The sequence below is a fragment of the Bombina bombina genome, chromosome 4, assembly GCF_027579735.1.
Source record: "Bombina bombina isolate aBomBom1 chromosome 4, aBomBom1.pri, whole genome shotgun sequence".
NCBI classification, from domain to species: Eukaryota; Metazoa; Chordata; class Amphibia; order Anura; family Bombinatoridae; genus Bombina; species Bombina bombina.
Window position 1 is genome coordinate 1,115,268,581 of NC_069502.1, and position 27,683 is coordinate 1,115,296,263.

A 27,683-nucleotide genomic window follows, 5' to 3' on the forward strand; every position below is an offset into this window, starting at 1 on the left:
ATATCGGCAGGCACTGTATTAGACACCTTATTCCTTAGGGGCTTTCCCAAAGCTTAAGCAGAGCCTCATTTTCGCGCCGGTGTGGCGCACTTGTTTTTGAGAGGCATGGCATGCAGTCGCATGTGAGAGGAGCTCTGGTACTTAGAAAAGACTTTCTGAAGGCGTCATTTGGTATCGTATTCCCCTTTGGGCTTGGTTGGGTCTCAGCAAAGCAGATACCAGGGACTGTAAAGGGGTTAAAGTTTAAAACGGCTCCGGTTCCGTTATTTTAAGGGTTAAAGCTTCCAAATTTGGTGTGCAATACTTTTAAGGCTTTAAGACACTGTGGTGAAAATTTGGTGAATTTTGATCAATTCCTTCATGTTTTTTCGCAATTGCAGTAATAAAGTGTGTTCAGTTTAAAATTTAAAGTGACAGTAACGGTTTTATTTTAAAACGTTTTTGTACTTTGTTATCAAGTTTATGCCTGTTTAACATGTCTGAACTACCAGATAGACTGTGTTCTGAATGTGGGGAAGCCAGAATTCCTATTCATTTAAATAAATGTGATTTATGTGATAATGACAATGATGCCCAAGATGATTCCTCAAGTGAGGGGAGTAAGCATGGTACTGCATCATTCCCTCCTTCGTCTACACGAGTCTTGCCCACTCAGGAGGCCCCTAGTACATCTAGCGCGCCAATACTCCTTACTATGCAACAATTAACGGCTGTAATGGATAATTCTGTCAAAAACATTTTAGCCAAAATGAACCCTTGTCAGCGTAAGCGTGGCTGCTCTGTTTTAGATACTGAAGAGCATGACGACGCTGATATTAATATCTCTGAAGGGCCCCTAACCCAGTCTGATGGGGCCAGGGAGGTTTTGTCTGAGGGAGAAATTACTGATTCAGGGAACATTTCTCAACAGGCGGAACCTGATGTGATTGCATTTAAATTTAAGTTGGAACATCTCCGCATTCTGCTTAAGGAGGTATTATCCACTCTGGATGATTGTGAAAAGTTGGTCATCCCAGAGAAACTATGTAAAATGGACAAGTTCCTAGAGGTGCCGGGGCTCCCAGAAGCTTTTCCTATACCCAAGCGGGTGGCGGACATTGTTAATAAAGAATGGGAAAGGCCCGGTATTCCTTTCGTCCCTCCCCCCATATTTAAAAAATTGTTTCCTATGGTCGACCCCAGAAAGGACTTATGGCAGACAGTCCCCAAGGTCGAGGGAGCGGTTTCCACTTTAAACAAACGCACCACTATACCCATAGAGGATAGTTGTGCTTTCAAAGATCCTATGGATAAAAAATTAGAAGGTTTGCTTAAAAAGATGTTTGTTCAGCAGGGTTACCTTCTACAACCAATTTCATGCATTGTCCCTGTCGCTACAGCCGCATGTTTCTGGTTCGATGAACTGATAAAGGCGCTCGATAGTGATTCTCCTCCTTATGAGGAGATTATGGACAGAATCAATGCTCTCAAATTGGCTAATTCTTTCACCCTAGACGCCACTTTGCAATTGGCTAGGTTAGCGGCTAAGAATTCTGGGTTTGCTATTGTGGCGCGCAGAGCGCTTTGGTTGAAATCTTGGTCGGCTGATGCGTCTTCCAAGAACAAGCTACTAAACATTCCTTTCAAGGGGAAAACGCTGTTTGGCCCTGACTTGAAAGAGATTATCTCTATCACTGGGGGTAAGGGCCACGCCCTTCCTCAGGATCGGCCTTTCAAGGCAAAAAATAGACCTAATTTTCGTCCCTTTCGTAAAAACGGACCAGCCCAAAGTGCTACGTCCTCTAAGCAAGAGGGTAATACTTCTCAAGCCAAGCCAGCTTGGAGACCAATGCAAGGCTGGAACAAGGGAAAGCAGGCCAAGAAACCTGCCACTGCTACCAAGACAGCATGAAATGTTGGCCCCCGATCCGGGACAGGATCTGGTGGGGGGCAGACTCTCTCTCTTCGCTCAGGCTTGGGCAAGAGATGTTCTGGATCCTTGGGCGCTAGAAATAGTCTCCCAAGGTTATCTTCTGGAATTCAAGGGACTTCCCCCAAGGGGGAGGTTCCACAGGTCTCAGTTGTCTTCAGACCACATAAAAAGACAGGCGTTCTTACATTGTGTAGAAGACCTGTTAAAAATGGGAGTGATTCATCCTGTTCCATTAAGAGAACAAGGGATGGGGTTCTACTCCAATCTGTTCATAGTTCCCAAAAAAGAGGGAACGTTCAGACCAATCTTAGATCTCAAGATCTTAAACAAGTTTCGCAAGGTTCCATCGTTCAAGATGGAAACCATTCGAACTATTCTTCCTTCCATCCAGGAAGGTCAATTCATGACCACGGTGGATTTAAAGGATGCGTATCTACATATTCCTATCCACAAGGAACATCATCGGTTCCTAAGGTTCGCATTCCTGGACAAACATTACCAGTTCGTGGCGCTTCCTTTCGGATTAGCCACTGCTCCAAGGATTTTCACAAAGGTACTAGGGTCCCTTCTAGCTGTGCTAAGACCAAGGGGCGTTGCGGTAGTACCTTACTTGGACGACATTCTGATTCAAGCGTCGTCCCTTCCTCAAGCAAAGGCTCACACGGACATCGTCCTGGCCTTTCTCAGATCTCACGGATGGAAAGTGAACGTGGAAAAGAGTTCTCTATCCCCGTCAACAAGGGTTCCCTTCTTGGGAACAATTATAGACTCCTTAGAAATGAGGATTTTTCTAACAGAGGCCAGAAAAACAAAACTTCTAGACTCTTGTCGGATACTTCATTCCGTTCCTCTTCCTTCCATAGCTCATGTGCATGGAAGTGATCGGGTTGATGGTAGCGGCAATGGACATAGTTCCTTTTGCGCGCATTCATCTAAGACCATTACAACTGTGCATGCTCAGTCAGTGGAATGGGGACTATACAGACTTGTCTCCGAAGATACAAGTAAATCAGAGGACCAGAGACTCACTCCGTTGGTGGCTGTCCCTGGACAACCTGTCACAAGGGATGACATTCCGCAGACCAGAGTGGGTCATTGTCACGACCGACGCCAGTCTGATGGGCTGGGGCGCGGTCTGGGGATCCCTGAAAGCTCAGGGTCTTTGGTCTCGGGAAGAATCTCTTCTACCGATAAATATTCTGGAACTGAGAGCGATATTCAATGCTCTCAAGGCTTGGCCTCAGCTAGCGAGGACCAAGTTCATACGGTTTCAATCAGACAACATGACAACTGTTGCGTACATCAACCATCAGGGGGGAACAAGGAGTTCCCTAGCGATGGAAGAAGTGACCAAAATCATTCTATGGGCGGAGTCTCACTCCTGCCACCTGTCTGCTATCCACATCCCAGGAGTGGAAAATTGGGAAGCGGATTTTCTGAGTCGTCAGACATTGCATCCGGGGGAGTGGGAACTCCATCCGGAAATCTTTGCCCAAGTCACTCAGCTGTGGGGCATTCCAGACATGGATCTGATGGCCTCTCGTCAGAACTTCAAAGTTCCTTGCTACGGGTCCAGATCCAGGGATCCCAAGGCGGCTCTAGTGGATGCACTAGTAGCACCTTGGACCTTCAAACTAGCTTATGTGTTCCCGCCATTTCCTCTCATCCCCAGGCTGGTAGCCAGGATCAATCAGGAGAGGGCGTCGGTGATCTTGATAGCTCCTGCGTGGCCACGCAGGACTTGGTATGCAGATCTGGTGAATATGTCATCGGCTCCACCTTGGAAGCTACCTTTGAGACGAGACCTTCTTGTTCAGGGTCCGTTCGAACATCCGAATCTGGTTTCACTCCAGCAAAATTTGGAAAAAATATATCTGTTGGTGTGAATCTAAAGGATTCCCTTGGGACAAGGTTAAGATTCCTAGGATTCTATCCTTCCTTCAAGAAGGATTGGAAAAAGGATTATCTGCAAGTTCCCTGAAGGGACAGATTTCTGCCTTGTCGGTGTTACTTCACAAAAAGCTGGCAGCTGTGCCAGATGTTCAAGCTTTTGTTCAGGCTCTGGTTAGAATCAAGCCTGTTTACAAACCTTTGACTCCTCCTTGGAGTCTCAATTTAGTTCTTTCAGTTCTTCAGGGGGTTCCGTTTGAACCCTTGCATTCCGTTGATATTAAATTATTATCTTGGAAAGTTTTGTTTTTAGTTGCAATTTCTTCTGCCAGAAGAGTTTCAGAATTATCTGCTCTGCAGTGTTCTCCTCCTTATCTGGTGTTCCATGCAGATAAGGTGGTTTTACGTACTAAACCTGGTTTTCTTCCAAAAGTTGTTTCTAACAAAAACATTAACCAGGAGATTATCGTACCTTCTCTGTGTCCGAAACCAGTTTCAAAGAAGGAACGTTTGTTGCACAATTTGGATGTTGTTCGCGCTCTAAAATTCTATTTAGATGCTACAAAGGATTTTAGACAAACATCTTCCTTGTTTGTTGTTTATTCCGGTAAAAGGAGAGGTCAAAAAGCAACTTCTACCTCTCTCTCTTTTTGGATTAAAAGCATCATCAGATTGGCTTACGAGACTGCCGGACGGCAGCCTCCCGAAAGAATCACAGCTCATTCCACTAGGGCTGTGGCTTCCACATGGGCCTTCAAGAACGAGGCTTCTGTTGATCAGATATGTAGGGCAGCGACTTGGTCTTCACTGCACACTTTTACCAAATTTTACAAGTTTGATACTTTTGCTTCTTCTGAGGCTATTTTTGGGAGAAAGGTTTTGCAAGCCGTGGTGCCTTCCATTTAGGTGACCTGATTTGCTCCCTCCCTTCATCCGTGTCCTAAAGCTTTGGTATTGGTTCCCACAAGTAAGGATGACGCCGTGGACCGGACACACCTATGTTGGAGAAAACAGAATTTATGTTTACCTGATAAATTACTTTCTCCAACGGTGTGTCCGGTCCACGGCCCGCCCTGGTTTTTTAATCAGGTCTGATAATTTATTTTCTTTAACTACAGTCACCACGGTACCATATGGTTTCTCCTATGCAAATATTCCTCCTTAACGTCGGTCGAATGACTGGGGTAGGCGGAGCCTAGGAGGGATCATGTGACCAGCTTTGCTGGGCTCTTTGCCATTTCCTGTTGGGGAAGAGAATATCCCACAAGTAAGGATGACGCCGTGGACCGGACACACCGTTGGAGAAAGTAATTTATCAGGTAAACATAAATTCTGTTATTATTCTTTGGTTTCCAATTATATTTTTGTTTATTTTTATAATCTAATTTATCTCTTAATTTATTGGATTTGCTAAAACTCAATTCTTTTGTCAGTTTTTCAACACTTTTAACAATATTATCATATAATTTCTTATATTCATCATTAGTCAAAAAGCTGTTAACTTGCTGTTCAATTTTATCAATTTCAATCTGTATTTTCTCAAGTCTACCTTCTCTATACTTGATTAATAATTTAATTAATTTAAAAGAGCAGGCATCTAAAGCTGCCTCCCATTCTGTCATGAATTCAACTTCATCCAATGCAAAGGCTGGCTTCTTAAGTAATCGTAATCCCCTCGGTATAATATTATGTTTAATATAATTTTCTAATAATATTATGTCTTGCCAGTCCTTTGCATCCTGGATTAGTAATTTCTCATATTCTTTTAATATCTCTTTTGGGTCCTCTTCATTAATACCCTCCATAGAACACTCTAAGTTGGCTGTGATGTATCATTTGCTGAAAATACATAAGTCTATCGCAAATCCACCGGGTAGACCTATTGTATCAGGTATTGACTCATTAACAGCCAATATATCTAGCTATATTGATTATTATTTAAAACTACTTGTCTTTCAACTTAAGTCTTACCTCAGGGATAGTGCTCATCCAATACAGGAATTAAAAGACTTAGAATGGAATAGTGAGATGAGGTTCATTACTTGTGATGTCACCTCATTGTACACTATCATTCAGCATTCCCTTGGAATAAAAGCTTGTGCATATTTTTTTAAAGAAGAAAGGTATATTTCCAGATCATCAGGTAAAATTTCTTGAATGATGTATTAAATATGTTTTAGAACATAATTATTTTTCATTTGAAAGAGATTTTTACCATCAGATATGCGGCACTGAGATGGGGACTAAATTTGCCCCATCGTATGCCAATTTATTTATGGGTCTCTTTGAAGATGAATTTATTTGGAGACGGCCCTTTTAAAGACAATTTAATTTTTTATAAACGTTTTATAGATGATGTTTTTATAATGTGGGAGGGTACAAAGAATGAGGCTGCAAATTTGATTGATTTTTTAAATTCCAATAGTTTTAATGTGAAATTTGTAGGTAATATTCAAACACAAGAGATTGAATTTCTTGATTTGTTATTTATAGAGGATAATAGAATACTTACCAAGAACTACAGAAAAAAAAGTTGATAGTAATAGTTTATTACACGCGACTAGTGGTCATTATAAGAAATGGGTAAAAAAACATCCAAAAAGTCAATTTGTGCGTTTAAAAAGGAATTGTTCAAGACAGACGGACTATAATAGTGAATCAGAGGTTTTAAAAGACAAATTGATTTGCAAGGCTCATAATAGGGAACATCTTACACATATAATGAATGAAGTTGACTAGTTCGATAGGAAGATTCTATTAAATAAACAGAAAGATAAGTCATGTAACCAGCAAAGGCAAACTGTGAAATTCATTACTACATATGCTGAAGGTATCACGAATGTAAAGAAAATATTACAAAAATACTGGCCAATATTGAAAGGGGATCCCCTTAAAGAGGCATTGCTCCTGAGAGTTCGTGTGTTTGCTAGCACAGCCGGATCAGAGTCAGCTGTAGTCGGGTGGTGACGTCACATGCCGACCGGGTTATCGTCGATCTGATTCTCTAGCGTTTGCTAGCTGTATATGGACTCGCTGCTGAATGAAATCTTTTAAAGAAACCTTTATGTGAAAGCTGTATTGCCAGATATTGTGAGTATTTGGCACTTTTCTGTGTTAAATAAATATTGTTTGTTTTACAATATTGCACCATTGGAGTCCCTTTTTCTTTTTACAGACTGCGCTCTCCCCTTTGGAGTGTATTGTGTGGCAATACTAACTTTTAACATAGAAAATAGAGGAACATTAATAACAAAATATGCGTAATTTCAGCATGCGCACACAGAGAGCACAACGCATCCTTTCCATGTTGGCAGCGTTTGTAGCTTGTGTTTTATAGGCACTCTACACTTTTAAAAGTATTGGTTTGTGAATAATCAAAAATTACAAATTATGGATGCACTTATAACAATGTTATTTGTTGAATAATATTAAAAAAATATGTTATAGGCATTCCTTAAGTACTTTTACTTTTATTAAAGTATACAAAATATTTATTTTCTTCTCAAACAGGAAGAGTCCACAGCTGCATTCATTACTTTTGGGAATTCAGAACCTGGCCACCAGGAGGAGGCAAAGACACCCCCGCCAAATGCTTCAAATACCTCCCCCACTTCCCTCATCCCCCAGTCATTCTTTGCCTTTTGTCACAGGAGGTTGGCAGAGAAGTGTTAGACGTTCGAGGTAAGTTTCTTATGGAGGGTATTACTCTTTGAAATGGGACTGGAGTTTTAAGTAGTCCTGTCAGCCTGTATATGTGGTTCTATCTGCTGAGGTGTAGTAATAATTTAGGCTCATGGTTTTTTGGAACATTAATCTTATCGTCATTTGGCGCAATCTTTAGATTTGCGCACTGGTTTATGACTTGCACGGGGCACCTCGTGACCGGGTGCGGTTAAGTTGTTTTTTACTTCCGTGTGCTGCTTCTGGGTTGTCTGGTTCACAGGAGTTGGTGAGTGCCCCAGCCATTGGGTGTGTAAAGAAGGTGTCAGTTACTGTTTGTAATTTTTGTAATCCCATGATAGAGGATTCTGACTTTTTAGACCCAAATGTCTCCGATGCGGAGAATGCATCTTGTGATGAATATGAAATGGCCCGGGTTATCCATGCCCATCAGTTATATTCCGATTGCTGTTCCAGAGTACTCTCTTCTCCCGATTCTGGGTCCTCAGAGTGCGTTGAGCCATCCGCCCCCGAGGATGCTAGGTCCTGCAAGGCGCATTTCCCAGAAACTTCCTTTGCTACACAAGCAGATGTCCCTTTGGTCTTTACTCCTTCTCTGGATGGTGGCCTGTTTCCTCCAGAGGTTACGGCACGTTTCCGCATGGCCATATCTGCGGCCTTGGCTCATTTGTATCTCCCAAGTGAAAAATATTTAAGATACTTTCCGTGTTCTGTTAACCAGGGCCTGCTGGGTGGGAGATTTCAAGATTCAGTTCGGCCTCCTGGGGAAGCGGGGGCCTCCGAGACTTCAGGGGCCCCAACCTTGGGGCTAGAGTCATTTGTCGATCCGGCAAGGGATAATTTTGCCTTCTGTTATAGGTTGGCACGTCTTCATGTCCTATTAAGACATGTTTTGGCGTTGCTAGAGGATCCCAGTCCTAGTGGACTGAGGGATTTGAGGCCTTAGATGCCGGATGGCAACCTGGATAGACGTTTTAGGGATGAAGCTAATCTCCTTATCGTTTTTTTTTTTTTTTTCTTTTATATCGGTTCCAGTTTTGAGCTTGCTTGAAGGGGGCCTTCTGATTGGCTGATCCAGTTGGGCATACCCTTCTTTTCCCTTGGGCGTTCACCCGCAGGTGCTGCCTTACTTTTATTTTAGATCCGGATAGGATGCATTTGATTATTTGTTTAAAGCTCATATCTGATATAACTTTCGTTTTGAGAATGTTCTTTCTCTGGAATGAATACTTGCGATTTTGTGGGCGCATGAGCACTTCCTTGGAAGTTGCGCACTTTGGTTAAGTCAGAGGCTATGTTTTCTAGTTCATATTATGGAGCCTTCGGGTCGATTTTTCTTGGACAGATCTAAAGTGCTCTTATACCAGAGAGGTACTGGTCAGGCGCTATCTACTGTTTCTTGGGTTCATGTCACCCTCGTGGTGCTGATTAGCCTATCGGCTTTAAAATAATGATAAAAATAATAATAAGGCCTAGTGTTATGGACTCTAAACTCGGATCCTACAGCGAAGTTTGGGGCCTGGGGCGTAGATCCAACGCTTCTGGTAGGAGGGTTGTGTGCTCCGATATATGTTGGTTTTTGCTGGCAATATTGCTTGAGATGCGTGACCGACTCTTTCAGACGTCATCGTGGGTTCTAGGTCCCCTGAGGACTCGGAACCGCGGTTTTCCATTCATTTGGAAGTCTGGAAATGTGATTGATTTCCAGAGGTTTAGTATCTGATTAAGTGAACGTTTGCGTCTTCACTTGCGGTATCTCCGGATGACGATTCCTGTAGCCTAGTCGCATCTTTTTGCAGTGGCAAGGATTACTTCCCTCCCGTCTTGGGTTTGGTCATTTGTTATGGAAGAGTGGACGTGTCCTTCTTCTTATATAATCAGTGTTTTGTTTGCTCTAGTGCGTGGAGTGCAGGGGTCTCCCTGCGGTTCTACCAGGAGCTGCGAGGCTCCCGTTGTTGTTGTTTCATCCAAGGATGTCGGGAGATCGATCCGGCAGGGATCTCTGGAGACTGTCGTCTGTTGAAGATAAAAACTGCCCTTTGTAATACCATGGTCTTTGACTCTCGGATGCTACCGTCAATCTTTTTGTAAATCTAGCCCCCTAACACTATACAAACCCCCCACCCCCCAAACTACCAAGAGCCCTTAAAAGGGCCTTTTTGGGGGCCCTTGAATGAGCCTTTTGTGGGGCATTGCCCCAAAGATAATCAGCTCTTTTACCTTTAAAAAAAATAATACAAACACACCCGCAACAGTAAAACCCACCACCCAATCAACCTCCCCAAATAAAGAAACTATCTAAAATAACCAACACTAATCCCCGACGACCCACTCACAGTTGTTGAAGTCCTGCTTGAAGGATCCATCCAGCCGGCGAAGTCATCATCCAGGCGGCAAGAAGTCTTCATCCAGATGGCCTCTTCTATCTTCATCCAGCCGGCGCGGAGCGGGTCCATCCTGAAGACATCCAGCACGGAGCATTCTCTTCATACGGTCACCGCCATACACTAAGTCTTCAAATCAAGGGACGCGATTCAAGATGGCGTCCCTTGCATTCCTATTGGCTGAAAAAATTGAATCGGCCAATAGGAATTAGGGCTGATAAAATCCTATTGGCTATTCAAATCAGCCAATAGGATTTAAGCAGCTCTCATTCTAAAGGATGCTCCGGGCCAGATGTCTTCAGGATGGACCCTCTCCGTGCCAGCTGGATGAAGATAAGAGACCGTCTGGATGAAGACTTCTTTGCCGCCTGGATGAGGACTTCGCCGGCTGGATATAGATAGAAGAGGCCGTAATGATGAAGACTTCTTGCTGCATGGATGATGACTTCGCCGGCTGGATGGATCCTTCAAGCGGGACTTCAACAACTGTAAGTAGATTGTTACGGGTTAGTGTTAGGTTTTTTATTTAAGGTTTTTTTTGGGTGGGGTTTTTTTTTTTTTAAGATTAGGGTTTGGGCAATGTAAAAGAGCTAAATGCCCTATACAAATGCCCTTTTCAGGGCAATGGTTATCTTAGGTTTTTTTAGATTTTAGTTTTTTTATTTGGGGGGGTTGGTTGGGTTGTGGGTTTTACTGTGGGGGGGGCAGGTGTTTGTATTTTTATTTTTTTTACATGTAAGAGAGCTGATATCTTTGGGGCAATGCCCCACAAAAAGCCCTTTTTAAGGGCCATTTGTAGTTATTGTAGGCTAGTTTTTTTTTATTTTGGGTGGGCTTTTTTATTTTGATAGGGCTATTAGATTAGGTGTAATTCTTTTTTATTTTTGATAATTTATTTTTCGTAATTTAGTGTGTGTGTTTTTTTGTAATTTAGTTAGTTTTTATTTTTTGTAATTAGATAGATTTTGTAATTTTTAGAGTAGTGTTAAAAAATTTTATTGGTAGTTTAGTTTTATTTAATTGGTAGTTACTTTTATTACTTTAATTAGTTTGTTAGTTTAAATTTTTTTTAATTTGACAGATAAGTTTAAATGAATTTAAGCTAGGGAAATTGTAATTTTAATATAAAGTTAGGAGGTTTAGGGGTCACTAGTTTAAATTGGTTTATTTCAATGTGGGGGCTTTCGGTTTAGTGGTTAATAGTTTATTTTAGTATATTTAGTTGTGGGGGGCTTGTGGTTTAGGGGTTAATAGGTTAATTATATCGGCGGTGTGGGCGGACGGCAGATTAGGGGTTAATATTTATATAGTGTTCGCAATGCGGGAGGGCGGCAGTTTAGGGGTTAACTTTATTATAGTGGCGACAATGTCGGGGAGCGGCGGAATAGGGGGTTAATATATTTTTCTTTTTAAGGATACGATGAGTCCACGGATTTCATCCTTGTGGGATTACACCTCCTGGTCAGCAGGAGGAGGCAAAGAGCACCACAGCATCAGGGAGGAACAAGGAGTTCCTTAGCGATGACAGAAGTAGCCAAGATAATACAGTGGGTGGAGTCTCACTCCTGCCAGCAATCCACATCCCAGGGGTGGAAAACTGGGAAGCAGATTTTCTGAGCAGTGGGAACTCCATCCCGAGGTTTTTTCCAATCTGATTCTCAGATGGGGCAAGCCAGAGTGGCATCTCGTCAGAATGCCAAGCTTCTGAGATACAGGTCAAGGGATCCCCAGGCCGAGCTGATAGATGCCTTGGTCTTTCAGCCTAGCTTATGTATTCTCTCCATTTGTTCTCCTTCCCCGGGTGATTGCTCGAGTCAAACAGGAGAGGGCTTCAGTTATTCTCATCCCCCTGCGTGGCCTCGCAGGATTTGGTATGCCGATATGGTGGACATGTCATCTCAGCCACCGTGGAAGCTCCCATTGAGGAACCCTTTCTCATTCAGGGTCCCTTCCATCATCCAAATCTAGTTTCTCTGCAGCTGAGTGCTTGGAGATTAAACGCTTGATTTTATCTAAGCAAGGTTTTTCTGATTCGGTCATAGATACCTAAATTCAGGCACGTAAACCTGTTACTAAGAGTAGGGTTAGGATTCCCAGGATTTTGTCTTTTCTCCAAGAAGGATTGGAGAAGGGGTTGTCAGCAAGTTCCTTAAAGGGACAGATTTCTGCTTTATCTATTTTGTTACACAAGCGTCTGGCAGGTGTTTCAGATGTTCAGTCTTTTTGTCAGGCTCTGACTAAAATCAGGCCTTTATTTAGAACAATTGCTCCTCCTTGGAGTTTGAATTTAGTTCTTAGAGTTCTGCAAGGAGTTCCGTTTGAACCCATGCATTCCGTAGCTATTACGTTATTATCTTGGAAAGTTTTATTTTTGGTTGCTATTTCTTCTGCTCGAAGAGTATCTGAGCTTTCGGCATTGCAGTATGATTCTCCTTATCTTATTTTCCATGCGGATAAGGTGGTGTTACGTAGTAAACCGTGTTTTCTTCCTAAAGTTGTTTTAAACAAGAATATAAATCAGGAGATTGTTGTTCCTTCTTTGTGTCCTAATCCTTCTAAGAAGGAATGTCTGTTACATAATTTAAACGCAATCCGTGCTTTAAAGTTTTACTTACAAGCGACTAAGGATTTTTGACAAAGGTCTTCTTTGTTGTTTTTTCAGGGAAACGTAGGGGTCAGAAAGCTATGGCTACCTCTCTTTCTTTTTGGCTGAAGACTATCATCCGTTTTGCATATGAGACTGCTGGACCGCAGCCTCCTGAACGAATTACGGCTCATTCCACTAGGGCTGTGGCTTCCTCATGGGCATTCAAAAATGATGCTTCTGTTGAACAGATTTGCAAAGCTGCAACTTGGTCGTCTCTTCACACTTTTTCCAAATTTTACAAATTTGATACCTTTGCCTCGGCTGAGGCTGTTTTTGGGAGGAAAGTTCTTCAAGCAGTGGTGCCTTCCATTTAGGTTCCCTGTCTTGTCCCTCCCTTTTCATCCGTGTACTATAGCTTTGGTATTGTATCCCACAAGTAAGGATGAAATCCGTGGACTCATTGTATCCTTTAAAAGAAAAGAAAATTTATGCTTACCTGATAAATTTGTTTCTTTTTGGATACGATGAGTCCACGGCCCGCCCTGTTTCTATGAGACAGGTATTTATTTTTGTTAAACTTCAGACACCTCTGCACCTTGGTTTTTCCTTTCTCTTCCTAACTTCGGTCGAATGACTGGAGTGGGAGGGAAGGGGGGAGTTATATATACAGCTCTGCTGTGTTGCTCTTTGCCGCCTCCTGCTGGCCAGGAGGCGTAATCCCACAAGTAAGGATGAAATCCGTGGACTCATCGTATCCAAAAAGAAACAAATTTATCAGGTAAGCATACATTTTCTTTTTTAGTGGCGGTAATGTCGGGAGCGGCATATTAGGGGGTAATACATTTTGCGATGCGGGAGGGCCTCGGTTTAGGGGTTAATAGGTAGTTTATGGGTGTTAGTGTACTTTGTAGCAGTATAGTTATGAGTTTTATGTTACAGCTTTGTAGTGTAAAACTCATAACTACTGACTTTAGATGGCGTTACAGATCTTCTCGTTTTAGGCTGTAACTCACTTTTTAGCTTTACCGCAAAACTCATACCGGCGCTATGGGAATCCCATGAAAAAACTTAATTTTTACGTGTGCGGGACTGATGTTGTGGTACAGGCTAAAATCTATGAAACAATATATAAACATATACTCTTGTATTCTAATCTATAACTCTGAATTTTATTACAATTATTTTTGCTTTTTATCACAGTATTATCAATGGATTTGCGTTGCCATTAAAATCTGAACATAAGCAATTTCTCATGAAAGTCCTAATTCCCATGCACACTGCAAAAGCATTAGCTCTGTTTCATGCACAGGTAAGTGTGATCAACTTGAATTTACCTAAATTATGTGTCACCCCTAACATAATAACAATAATAAAGTGTTTGCAATGTATTACAGAACTACTCATACAGTATATTCTTAAAGAAAGAGGTTTTGTAAACTATATATAATAGCAATTTAAGCACAATTTCAAGGTGATTGGAGACTATAGATTTAGAATGATGCCTTCAGCATTATCCTAATTCTGGTCCAGAACTTAAAGGGACAGTCTTCTCCAATATTGTGATTGTTTCAAAAGATAGATAATCCCTTTTATTACCCATTCTCCAGTTTTGCATAACCAACACTGTTATATTGATACTCTACAGGGTCTTAAAAACAGGCAGAGATTTAGCGTTTTAGATGTTATAAAGTATATTAATCTAATAACGCTGCAGAATCTGTTGGCGCTTTACAAATAGCAGATGATAATAATAATAATATTGGTTAAGCAACGCTGGGGTATGGGCAGTAAAGGCGTTATCTATCTTTTTAAAAAGTATCAATTTTGGAGTAGACTGTCCCTTTAAAGGTGTCAGCTGTAACACCTTAGTTGCTTAAAGGGACACTCTAATGTAAATTTTACATATGTGTAATTTTGGCATAAAATATTAATTAGTATATGCTTTCCTATTTGCTTAACCCCCACAAAGTAGCAGAATTTTTAACTCCTAAAGAGACACTAAACACATAGGTAAAGTTCTGATCCTTTGCAGAGGTTAATCACGTAGCTAAAGTCTCACTCCTTTGCAAGGGCTAAAAACACACTATGGCAATTGAATGTATAGGCTTTATGAATAAAGGTATTTTAAATTGTTTAAAAACATTATCTTGAAGATGTCAAGATTACTCCCTCATAGTCCCAATAGAACCATTATCTAGAATTGGTATCCTCTCTCTTTTTGAAATGTTAGACACAGTTCATGATTTTCTTGTTAAAAGGTTCATCCTCTGTGCTATTCTGGTTAAGCCAGGTCCTGACAGATTTACAATGTGCCTTTTTTGTTCAGTTGTCTTGATTTGTGTCTACATTTACCAATCAGTGCACATGCGTGGGGCTACCAGTTGCGTGCATGTTTTGCCAATGCAAAAACATGTCCCATTTTACTATGATCTTGACAGCACAAAAGGTATCAGAAGAACTGGTCATTTATAGTGAGAGGCAATAAGGAAGTTCTCTTGACTTGAGAATGCTGCCATTAAAGTTGACCTAGAAAAAGGAATTACTGTGGATAAGAATGCACTTACTAGATCTAATGCTATAAAGATCAAGAGTAATATCTTATTTGTTCATCTAGCTAATGGCTTTTGTTGTGTCTGCAGCTTGCGTATTGTGTTGTGCAGTTCTTGGAAAAGGATACAACCCTCACAGAGCCAGTAAGTATTTGTAGGTAAATTATTATTGTTCCTCCCGCATTTACATGCTTGTTAAGTAACTGCTGGAATCTTAAACTGAACTGTGAATTTACTTTGTTTTCCAAGTGTAATTTTTGCCATAGACTCCTAACATTGCAACAAAAATAGAGAATATTAAGCATTTCACTAAACATATATTACTTCTGCCACAGGAATAGGGAAAATGAACCTATTTGCAATATATCTGAAGCTTGATCACAGCTAGTTAAAATTTAAAAAAATGTAGGGCTGCAACAACTAATCTGTATGAGCGATCATAAAAATAGTTGTCAATTAAGTGGTTTGTGATTAGTTGGTTAGTCGCACGGCACCAGCTGCTTCACTCAGATGGACTTGTTCTTTCTATCTAATTAATCAGATAATAATCAGGCGATGAACCGGATAGAAAAAAAATGAATACCATTTCTTTTGCATGATGTACCGAGTCCACGGATTCATCCTAACTTGTGGGATATTGTCCTTCCTGACAGGAAGTAGCAAAGAGAGCACCACAGCAGAGCTGTCTATATAGCTCCCCCCTTAACTCCACCCCCCAGTCATTCTCTTTGCTGGCTCTAAGCAGGAAGAGTAAAGAGAAGAGGTGTTAAACTGTTAGTTTTTATTTCATCTTCAATCAAGAGTTTGTTCTTTTTAAATGATACCGGTGTTGTACTATTTGCTCTCAGGCAGGACATAGATGAAGATTTCTGCCTGGAGGGTGATGATCTTAGCATTTGTAACTAAGGTCCACTGCTGTTCCCACATGAGCTGAGGAGTACAGGAAAACTTCAGTGTGAGGAACGGTTTCATTCTATGCAGCAATGAGGTATGTTCAGTCATATTTTTCTGGCGAGACTGTGTATTTCAGAAAGGCTGACGTTATACTCAGGAGGGTAAGGGTAAGCGGTAATCCTAGAGCTAAAAGAAGTGCATTACTTAGCTTGCATATGGGGCCAATTACAAATATGGTTGACACTGAATTGCAAATGTTTGTGAGTAAACGTTTTTTGATTTGGGAGTGCTTTAACGTTTTTGTGGGCAATAATGTTTTGGGCAAACTTTATTAAGGGCACACATGGCTTAACTTTTGGGTCTTAGAACCCACATGGCTAGTTATAACCGCTCTGGTGCGGTTCTTTAAGGCTGAGGAGACATCGAAGTGAGATGGGCGGGCCTATTTTCGCGCCTCAGATGCGCAGTTAGTTTTATCAACAAGCAGCAAGCTGTAACTCCTGAGGGCCCTGGTGTATGTTTTGGGCCAAATCAAAGCTTTTACCCCACATTTTCGATCCCTGAGGGCAGGTAGGGCCACAGCAGGGCTGTGGCAAGGTGCTGAGAGTTTTTTTCCGGATCTGGGCCTATTTTCGATCCGGCTTGGAAATGAAGGGGTTAATTGTTAAAAAAAAAAAATTGTGGTGCAATCTTAACTACCTATATTGTGTCTACATACAAAATTTTGAAAAATTTGGTGCATGTTTAGGCTGTTTTGCAGAACGTGTATGCTTTTTTTTCTCTTAAAGGCGCAGTACCGTTTTTTAAGATTGTTATTTTTTTCACTAAATAAAGTGTTTTCATGCTTGTTTGTAGTCATTACTTACTAGCCTGTTCAACATGTCTGATATTGAGGAAAGTCAATGTTCAATATGTTTAGAAGCCATTGTGGAACCTCCACTTAGTATGTGTCCCTCATACACTGAAAGGTCAATAAATTGTAAAGAACATATTTTAGCTACTAAAAGTATGTCGCAGGATGATTCTCAGTCAGAAGAGAATCAGGTTTTGCTATCTAATTCTCCCCAAGTGTCACAACAGTTAATGCCCGCACAAGCGACACCAAGTACGTCTAGTGCGTCTAATTCTTTCACCCTGCAAGATATGGCCGCAGTTATGAATACTACACTCAGAGGTTTTATCTAAGCTGCCGGGGTTGCAGGGGAAGCTCAGTAGGTCTGGTGTGAGAACAAATGCTGAGCCCTCTGACGCTTTATTAGCCATTTCCGATGTAACCTCACAATGTTCTGAAGTGAGGGATTTGCTGGCTGAGGGAGCAATTTCTGATTCAGGAAATATGTTGCCTCAGACAGATTCGGATATGACGGCTTTTAAATTTAAACTAGAACACCTCCGCTTATTGCTCAGGAAGGTTTTAGCGACTGGATAATTGTGACCCTATTGTAGTTCCAGAGAAATTGTGTAAAATGGACAGATTCCTAGAGGTTCGTGCCTACACTGTTTTTCCGGTCCTTTAGAGGATTTCGGAAATTGTTACTAAGGAGTGGGATAGACCAGGTATTCCGTTCGCTCCCCCTCCTACTTTTAAGAAAATGTTTCCCATATCTGACGCCGTGCGGGACTCGTGGCAGACGGTCCCTAAGGTGGAGGGAGCTATTTCTACCCTGGCTAAGCGTACAACTATACCTATCGAGGACAGTTGTGCTTTCAAAGATCCTATGGATAAAAAATTAGAGGGTCTTCTTAAGAAAATATTTGTTCACCAAGGTTTTCTTCTCCAACCTATAGCATGCATTGTTCCTCTAACTACTGCAGCGTCCTTTTGGTTCGAGGGTCTGGAGGAGGCTCTTCAGGTTGAGACCCCATTAGATGATATTCTGGATAGAATTGGGGCTCTCAAGCTAACTAATTCTTTCATTACAGATGCCGCTTTTCAATTGGCTAAATTAGCAGCGAAGAATTCAGGTTTTGCCATTTTAGTGTGTAGAGCGTTATGGCTTAAGTCCTGGTCTATTGATGTGTCATCAAAAGCTAATCTTTTAGCCATCCCTTTCAAGGGTAAGACCCTATTCGGGCCTGAACTGAAAGAGATCATTTCAGACATCACTGGAGGGAAAGACCATGCCCTTCCTCAGGATAAGACGAATAAGATGAGGACCAAACTAAATAATTTTCGTTCCTTTCGGAACTTCAAAGGTGGTCCCTCTACCTCTTCCCCTGCCGCAAAGCAAGAGGGGAATTTTGCTCAATCCAAGTCAGTCTGGAGACCTAACCAGACTTGGAACAAGGGTAAACAGGCCAAGAAGTCCGCTGCTGCCACCAAGACAGCATGAAGGGGTAGCCCCCGATCCGAGACCGGATCTAGTAGGGGCAGACTTTCTCTCTTCGCTCAGGCTTGGGCAAGAGACGTTCAGGACTCCTGGGCTTTAGAAATCATAACCCAGTGGTATCTTCTAGATTTCACAGATTCTCCCTCAAGGGGGAGATTCCATCTTTCTCAATTGTCTGTAAACCAGACAAAAAGAAAGGCGTTCTTACGCTGTGTAGAAGACCTATATACCATGGGAGTGATCTGCCCAGTTCCGAAAACAGAACAGGGGCAAGGGTTCTACTCCAATCTGTTTGTGGTTCCCAAAAAAGAGGGAACCTTCAGACCAATTTTGGATCTCAAGATCCTAAACAAATTCCTCAGAGTCCCATCCTTCAAGATGGAGACCATTCGGACTATTTTGCCAATGATCCAGGAGGGTCAATATATGACCATGTGGACTTAAAGGATGCGTATCTACACATTCCTATCCACAAAGATCACCAGTTCCTCAGGTTCACCTTTCTGGACAAGCATTACCAGTTTGTGGCTCTTCCCTTCGGGTTGGCCACAGCTCCCAGAATTTTCACAAAGGTGCTAGGGTCCCTTCTGAACACATCCACATGCTCCAGGCTGAGGCTGGCTCTCTTTATGCAAGCTATTTTGCCTGCAGCAGAGAAGAGGCGCTCAGATGGTGTTGAGGTGCCTGATATGCATAAGTTAGGTTTTGCTAATTTCGCCAAGGTGGGATATTTATCTTTGTTAGCTCCACCAATGCAAAGTGTTTTCCTCCTTGGCAAGGGGTCTTTCAACAAAGTAAGCCTGGACTTCATTCTAACATTAAAATATCTTAAATATCTATATACAATGTTAAATAATCAGCTATAAGGTAAGGAAAAAATATCTAGTCCGCCCTTTAAAATAACAAATATATAATTATAGATGTTGAATTTTGTACAAATTACAATTTATTAAAAATAAAATATTAAAGTCAAAAGTGCTATTAGGACTATATATATTGATAACAGGACAAAGCCTTACACATTTATCTATACAGTACATATATCAGCAATAGCATGCAATCAGCTAATAATTGTTCAAACAGATAATAAAGCACATCAATTCAAGTAATAACTCCCATCAATCTAGGGATAAGTGTAAATAATTTGTTCTGCACTATATCATGCAAAGCATAGTCCCAAATCACCTGAAAAAGTGAAAAGTAAATGTCTGTAGACGTCCTTGCGGCTAAGGATATAACCATAAAACTCAATATTCGATTCAAAGGAACAGCAAACACGATTTCAGTCAAAAGCTAAATAGCTCAGTTTATTTAGAAGTTCCAAACAATGGTAGATAGACAGTCAGACAACTGACGCATTTCGCGCATTCGCACATGCGCTTCATCAGAGGCTAATGAGTCTATTGACAGGAGGGCTTAAAGGGACACTGAACCCAAATGTTTTCTTTCGTGATTCAGATAGAGCATGCCATTTTAAGCCACTTTCTAATTTACTCCTATTATCAATTTTTCTTTGTTCTCTTGCTGTCTTTATTTGAAAAAGAAGGCATCTATGCTAAGGAGCCAGACAATTTTTGGTTCAGACCCTGGACAGCACTTGTTTATTGGTGGGTGAATTTATCTACCATTCAGCAAGAACAACCCAGGTTGTTCACCAAAAATGGGCTGGCATCTAAACTTACATTCTTGCTTTTCAAATAAAGATACCAAGAGAATGAAGAAAATGTGATAATATGAATGAATTAGAAAGTTGTTTACAATTGCATGCTCTATCTGAATCACAAAATCAAAAATTTGAGTTCAGTGTCCATTTAAGTACACATCACCGTGTAAGCTTTAACTACGCAGAATAATTAATCAAAAGTATAATCTCGAGAGAAAACTTGCATATAAAAACAATTACTACAAGGCCAACATAGAAATTGTTACTTTGCCTCATATATACAGAAAAACTAAAACATAATAACAAGTTAGTTCAAACTTTACATAAAAAAAAATGTTTTAAACAATTGAATGAATTTTAGAAAAGAACATACAAATTATAATTATTTAACCCTTTCGTGTCGGGTTAAAGTGCCTACAGTAGACAAATTGAAACCAAGCGATCGTGTACACGATCGCAAGATTTCAATTATTGGATCGCATCTGGGAGGCGTCCCTACAACCCTGGGAACCCCCCCAAGACCGTGATAAGGTCCTGACAGCACAGAAGGCTTCAGGACAGCCGTTAGCTATGACGTTCTATTCCATCATAACGGCTTTAAAGCCCAGTCTAATTATGACGGAATAGAACGGCGTAACGGCTTTAAAAGGTTAAAAAAAAGAAATAGATCAAACGGAAAAATACAATAAAACAAGAAGCGAGTTACATCTCCGCCCATCGAGCACAGCTAAGTATGATGAAGCATACTACTATTGGTTGAGACGTTTTATTGCAGTGATTGGCCGGTGATATATACTTAAGCCCTCCTGTCAATAGAGTCATTAGCCTCTGATGAAGCGCATGCGTGAAACGCGTCAGTTGTCTGACTGTCTACCTACCATTAATTGGAACTTCCAAATAAACTGAGCTGTTTAGCTTTTGACTGAAATTGTGTTTGCTGTTCCTTTGGATCTAATAGTAGTTCATGCGGTTGGGAACCCTGCTTATTCACACTTTAAGTCTCAAGCCTTGCCACATCCTGATTGATGTTGCCAGCCATTACCGTTTTTGCCTATCCCCGCATCTGGAGCCTATAGTAGGCAAAGAGATGCACTGACGTCACTTCCGGGAGCCAAAGAGTAAGGAGACACAACCACTCGGACGGAAAGAGTCTGACCCTGCCTGAGGACATTTCCTGCAGCCGTGACTGAAGGGCTTCATCGCCAGACCAGGATCGCCTACGGAGGTTGTCAATTACAAGCAGGTCGTATCAGATGAGGAACGGGTGTTGCAAGTGACTGACTTAAATAAGTATACCTTAATGTGCCATACCGGCATCCTAGACACTGGCTTTGGGGTACCGAGACAAGCACTGTGCTCCTATTAATTGGGATTAACTGCATGATATATTACAGGCACTGGCCCGATTTGCTTGGACGTATCCAGTAATTGCAGCAAAGCATATACCTTTACTGCTCATTTACTACTTGTTTAATTCAGGTCTACTCTGATATTGTTTATCGCATGAAACCTTTGTATATTATACATAAAACACAATATCATGTTCATGAGTTCATCGGAGTGTAGCAGCTGGTGTTGTCTGTGTGCAAACCAACTATTCACAAACTAATTAATCGATAATGAGATTCGTTGACAACTATTTTCAGCTCTAGAGTGAATCAGCAGGTGCCGTGCAACTGATCAACTAATCGCAGACCACCTAATCAATAATGATATTCGTTGACAACTATTTTTTTGATCAGTTTTACCGATTTAGATGTTGCAGTCCTAAAAAAAAAATATAAAAGCTGTGTTCTCATTTTCATTTGTTATGCCCTTTACTCCACATAATCTACATATTAAATATATTATTACTTTAAGTGCTGTTAAGCTGAAATTTTTACTTAACAGAATATATTTACAAAAATGAAATTCCGCTTGTCAGTTTTGGTACCACCTTCTTACACAAATCTGTTAAAAGTAGAGAAAATGGTGCTTTAGAGCAATTCTAATGAGTAATATATTCTTAATTTTGAGTAGGAGGATCTGGAAGTTAAAAATAAGCCATGTATGACAATCAGTTGTTACACTCAAGTGAAGCTGAGCTAATAATAGTATTAGTCCTGCTTTCCATGTATTCATTTGTACAGTAAAAGATTAATCCATAACCTACATACACTGCAATAAATGTTTTTAAAAAATGCTCATTGAAGGTATTTACAGAGTTTGGGCCAAAACAGACACTGATTTTTATCTCAAACTATTTTTTAGAATCTCATTGTTTTTGTTGGGTGATATTTTTTTTTTAAAAAAAAATGGGTGATTTGTTTTATAGGTTATTCGAGGATTGCTTAAATTCTGGCCTAAAACTTGCAGTCAGAAAGAGGTATGGTTGCTTTTTTACCCGTTATAGGAGAATTCTCTTGTAATTTTTATTCTAAATTATAAAAATATCATAAAAAAATGTTTAGCTCAGTCAGTGGTGCTATTTCTTTAGTAATATGCAATGAATGTGCCTTAGGTGTTCGCAATTCTTCGTTTGAGGTCCATTTTCCCCTCAGAGAACTGCTACAGAAAAGATGGATGGGGCGATTGGAATATTAGAGTGTAGTGGAGCATAATTACTTCTGGTGGTAGGAGTTAGTCACAAGGCTGCCACATCTGTTGCAGGGACCGGTCCCCAAGCCTCCTCCTGTTGGGCGGGTCGTGAGAATACTCTTATAGTGGTGAATCCTATGCTGTTACTTATACAGTACTGGATGGGCTATCCACTGGTAGCAGTCATCCCTGCAACTGCAGGCATGGACCTAGATTACAAGATGCATGGTATGGCTTTTCTGGGCGCGCGATATGGTCTTTGTGTGCGGAATGGTCATTGATTTGATATAACAAGTCGTGCGATTCTGTCTTTCCCATTCCGCACTCAAAGACCTGGTAGTTATGTGTTTTGCGGAACATAAAAGTTTCACAAAACACATAAAAAATACCTTACAATGTACACTTACATCCATAAACTGCACTATTAACCTCTAAACCTCCACCCCCCCACATCACAACCACTAAATAAATCTATTACCCCTAAACCACCATCCCCCACACCGCAACCACTAAATAAATCTATTAACCCTAAACTGCCATCTCCCCACATTGCAACCACTAAATACATCTTGTTAACCCCTACACCTCCTTCCGCCCGCAGCTCAAAGTATTAATCTAATTACTAAACCCCCTAACTTAACCACAATTAAAATACACCTAAATGAAAGTAAAAATATACTACCTTTAAAAAATAAACTTACCTATTAAGCAAAATTATAACCTAAGCTTAAATTAAAAAAACTAACATTACTAAAAATAAAAAATGCTACCATTACAAAAAATAAAAAACCCTACCATTACAAAAAAAAACCTAATACAGAAAATAAAAAAAACATTGCCCCAAAGCTAACAGCTCTTTTACATAAAAATAAAATAAAATCTCCTAACATTACCCCCCCCCCCCCCCCCCCAAAAAAAAAAATAACTAAAAAATAAAAACTAATATACCCATTGCCCTGAAAAGGGCATTTGGATTTGCATCTCCCTTAAAAAGGGCATTCATCTCTTTTTCTGCCCAATAAAAAAAAAAAAACCTAATCTAAAAAAAAACACCACCCCAAACAAACACCCTAACACTAAGCCAAAAAGTAGTACTCACCAATGATGAAGAGAAACAAGAATTGGGGAACAGCAACCCAACAATTAGGCGCAGTCAGCCACCCCCTCCGTATCAATAAGTCTTTGAAAAAGGTACTCCAGCCTTGGCAGATTAATATAAACTGACCTGTATTATACCATGGAATAATAAAGGTCAGTTTATATTCATTTTCATCCATCGCGGGACCATCTTCTTCAATTTTCATCCAGGCCGCGGCCCATCTTCTATCTTAATCCTGGTGGCAGCGGCTAAGTCTTCTGCAAGGTCATCGCCAGTTCTCCTCTTCAGAACATGGGCACAGATCTCCTCCTCATGTGATCTCCAGCCGCACATTGAAGATTGAATGCAAGGTACCCCTTTTATATAGGTACCCCTTTTATATTTGTGTTTCTGTATACTATGTTTTAAACTGCTACTTTGTGTGGTATTTTTTATTTGTCTGTACATCTTATGGAGCATTCTCGAACTGTCCCCACTACTTCTAATGTAGATCCTTTAGTGAGTAGATCCATTGTTGACTTATTTACTTACTTTGAGTGTAATTTTGTGCTGATACCTGTATCCCCAGCTCAGCTTTGAAATTACTACAATATTTCTATCATTTTATGTATAACCATCAGATCAATACTACCTTTCCTCCACATTGAATTTTTTCCCCCTCTGTTTGTGCTATACAGGGGAATGCTTCAGTTTTTGCACTGTACATTTCTCTAAGATCAGATCTTTTAAATTTATTATTATTGATTTTGCTTTTGTCTCTTCAGATTTGCTTTCTGAAGGTGAAATAAATTTAGATGATCAAGACTCGGTCTCTGGTCACAATACATATTCCTCTTTATTCATGTTCATGCTTTGCACTTTGCTTAAAGAGTTTTATGTACTGTAGGTGTCTAGGCCCCTAATTCTCAGGACGAAAAGTATTATGCCTCTTGTTCCAGGGGTCTCTGTAAAGTCAATTACTTTATTAAGCTGTTTTAAACCTGGAAATCTTGGGATTTATAGTCCCAGTTCCTGTGTTGGAACAAGACTAGAGTTTTTCTGTCAATCCCTTTTTATTGTTCCTAAGAAAGAGAGGTTCTACAATCTTATGCTAGTTTTTTTAATCTCCAAGCAAGTTTTCTCTGGGTTCCTTCTTCCAAGATGGAAACATTCAAAAGTCTCCCTCTGGTTCACTAGAGATTATAAAGGTCTGTCCATGATAGATATGAAAGATGGTTTACTTCATATCCCTGTCATCAAAGCCTATTATGAGTTTTTGAAGTTTGCCTTTCATGACAGTCTTTGTTTGTTGCTCTTCCATTCGGTTTGGATACATCGTCCAGCATTTCTACCTATGTTCTGGGAACTCTCCTGTCTCTAACAGAGTTCAAGGTCTTTTGGTGGCTCTTACCTGGATGATATCTTGATTCAGTCTCAATCTTTAGCTTTACTGCATTTTATCATACAAACCTTTCTTATCTTTTTGCAAACATGATTGGAGAATCAATTTTTCTAAAGAGTTCTCTTTCTCCATATACTGGAGTTTCTTTTCTAGGAGTCTTTATTGACTATATCAGTCTATAAGACTTTTCTTATCGGTACAAAGGAGTTTAAAGTTTCTGTCAACTTTTATATCTCTTCTGTCTCTCTTTCCAATCTCTTCAGTGTTGCAAGGATTAGCTCTACCTCTAAAGTTGAGACAGTCCCTCTCATGGTGGACAAATCTCTATTGCATTTCTTTAGGGGCATCTTCCTTTGTCCAACCATGCCAATAATTCCATCAGATGCAAGTCTTTCAGGTTGGGGGCAGTATGGGGGTCCAGGCGAGCACAAGGAGATTGGTTTTCTCTGGAGGCGAGGTTTCAAAATAAACTTTCAAGAACTCTGTTTTCTTCAGGGTCCTCCTAACTATTTATTTGCATTTTCAATCAGTCAGTGTCACAGCTGTGCCTTTTTCTCTTGTTAAGTGTATCCAGTCCACGGATCATCCATTACTTGTGGGATATTCTCCTTCCCAACAGGAAGTTGCAAGAGGATCACCCACAGCAGAGCTGCTATATAGCTCCTCCCCTCACTGCCATATCCAGTCATTCTCTTGCAACTCTCAACTAAGATGGAGGTCGTAAGAGGACTGTGGTGTTTTATACTTAGTTTATTTCTTCAATCAAAAGTTTGTTATTTTTAAATGGTACCCGGAGTGTACTGTTTATCTCAGGCAGTATTTAGAAGAAGAATCTACCTGCGTTTTCTATGATCTTAGCAGAAGTAAACTAAGATCCTTTGCTGTTCTCACATATTCTGAGGAGTGAGGTAACTTCAGAGGGGGAATAGCGTGCAGGTTTTCCTGCAATAAGGTATGTGCAGTTAAAATATTTTTCTAGAAAAATAGTACACTTAAAAAAAAAATTATATGTAGTTTATACTCACCATGGGATTTTCACCTAGTCTATTTTCTTATGTTTGTGTTTTGTGGTTATATAGGATGCGCCAATATAAGATTTGTTTTATTATTTGCTTTACTTTATATGGCAAAATAAATTATTAATTTAAAAAAAAATAAAAAAAAAAAAATATTTTTCTAGGGATGGAATTTGCTAGAAAATGCTGCTGATACCGAAGTAATGTAAGTAAAGCCTTAAATGCAGTGATAGCGACTGGTATCAGGCTTATTAATAGATATACATACTCTTATAAAAGTGTATTTCTCTTGTTAAGTGTATCCAGTCCACGGATCATCCATTACTTATGGGATATTCTCCTTCCCAACAGGAAGTTGCAAGAGATCACCCATAGCAGAGTTGCTATATAGCTCCTCCCCTAACTGCCATACCCAGTCATTCTCTTGCAACTCTCAACATAGGAGGTCCGCAAGAGGAGTGGTGTTTTATTTCTTCAATCAAAAGTTTATTTTTAAATGGCACCGGAGTGTGCTGTTTTTCTCTCAGGCAGTATTTGGAAGAAGAATCTGCCTGCGTTTTTTCTATGATCTTAGCAGAAGTAACTAAGATCCACTGGCTGTTTTCTCACACATTCTGAGGAGTGAGGTAAACTTCAGATGGGGGACAGCGTGCGGCCTTTCCTGCAAATGAGGTATGTGCAGTAAAATATTTTTCTAAGGAATGGAATTGACTAAGAAAATGCTGCTGTTACCAAATTAATGTAAGTAAAGCCTTAATGCAGTGAAAGCGACTGTTAGCAGGCTTATTAATGTATGTGCAGTAAAACAATTTTCTAAGGAATGGAATTGACTAAGAAAATGCTGCTGTTACCAAATTAATATAAGTAAAGCCTTAATGCAGTGAAAGCGACTGTTAGCAGAATTATTAATGTATGTGCAGTAAAGTAATTTTCTATGGAATGGAATTGACTATGAAAATGCTGCTGATACTGAAATAATCTAATTTAAGCCTTAATGCAGAGAAAGCAAGACAGGCTTATTAATAGAGATACATACTCTTTAAAAGAAGGTTGTTTTAAAAACGTTTGCTGGCATGTTTAATCGTTTTTTTTAGGTACATTGGTGATAAGGTTTATTGGGGCATAATTTTTCCACATGGCTGGCTTAATTTCTGCATAGCAACAGTTAACTGAGGTTTCCCACTGTTGTAATATGAGTGGGAGGGATCTAATTTAGAGCTTTTTTGCACAGTTAAATTTACAAAATGAATCATCCAGATTCCCTCAGCAGTCCTTTGAATACTACAGGACATCTCTAAAGGGCTAAAAAGACTTCCAAAATCGTTTTATAGGGAAGGTAATCCACAGCTCAGCTGTGGCAGTTTTGTTGTACCTGTTAAAAAACGTCTGTCGTTTTTTTTATCTGTTTTTTGCATTAAGGGGTTAATCATCCATTTGCAAGTGGGTGCAATGCTCTGTGAACTTATTACATATACTGTAAAAATTTCGTTTGATTTACTGCCTTTTTACAATGTTTTTCAAATGCTGGCAAAATTTGTTTCTCTTAAAGGCACAGTAACGTTTTTTATATTTGCTTGTTAACTTGATTTAAAGTGTTTTCCAAGCTTACTAGTCTCATTATTAGTCTGTTCTAACATGTCTGACATAGAGGAAGCTCTGTGTTCATTATGTTTAGAAGCCATGGTGGAACCCCATTTTAGAATGTGTACCAGATGTACTG

At 40.2% G+C, this 27,683-nt stretch overlaps 1 protein-coding gene across 1 annotated transcript in view; it reads left to right on the plus strand.

Annotated features, from left to right (window-relative positions):
• LOC128658217 (serine/threonine-protein phosphatase 2A 56 kDa regulatory subunit alpha isoform-like) overlaps positions 1–27,683 on the plus strand; it is a 167,325-nt gene that overhangs the window by 70,334 nt on the left and 69,308 nt on the right. Inside the window, exons 3-5 of the mRNA XM_053712751.1 lie at positions 13,655–13,763; positions 15,094–15,147; positions 22,205–22,255. Coding sequence (XP_053568726.1) covers positions 13,655–13,763; positions 15,094–15,147; positions 22,205–22,255 — 214 coding nt within the window. The remainder of the gene's footprint in view (positions 1–13,654; positions 13,764–15,093; positions 15,148–22,204; positions 22,256–27,683) is intronic.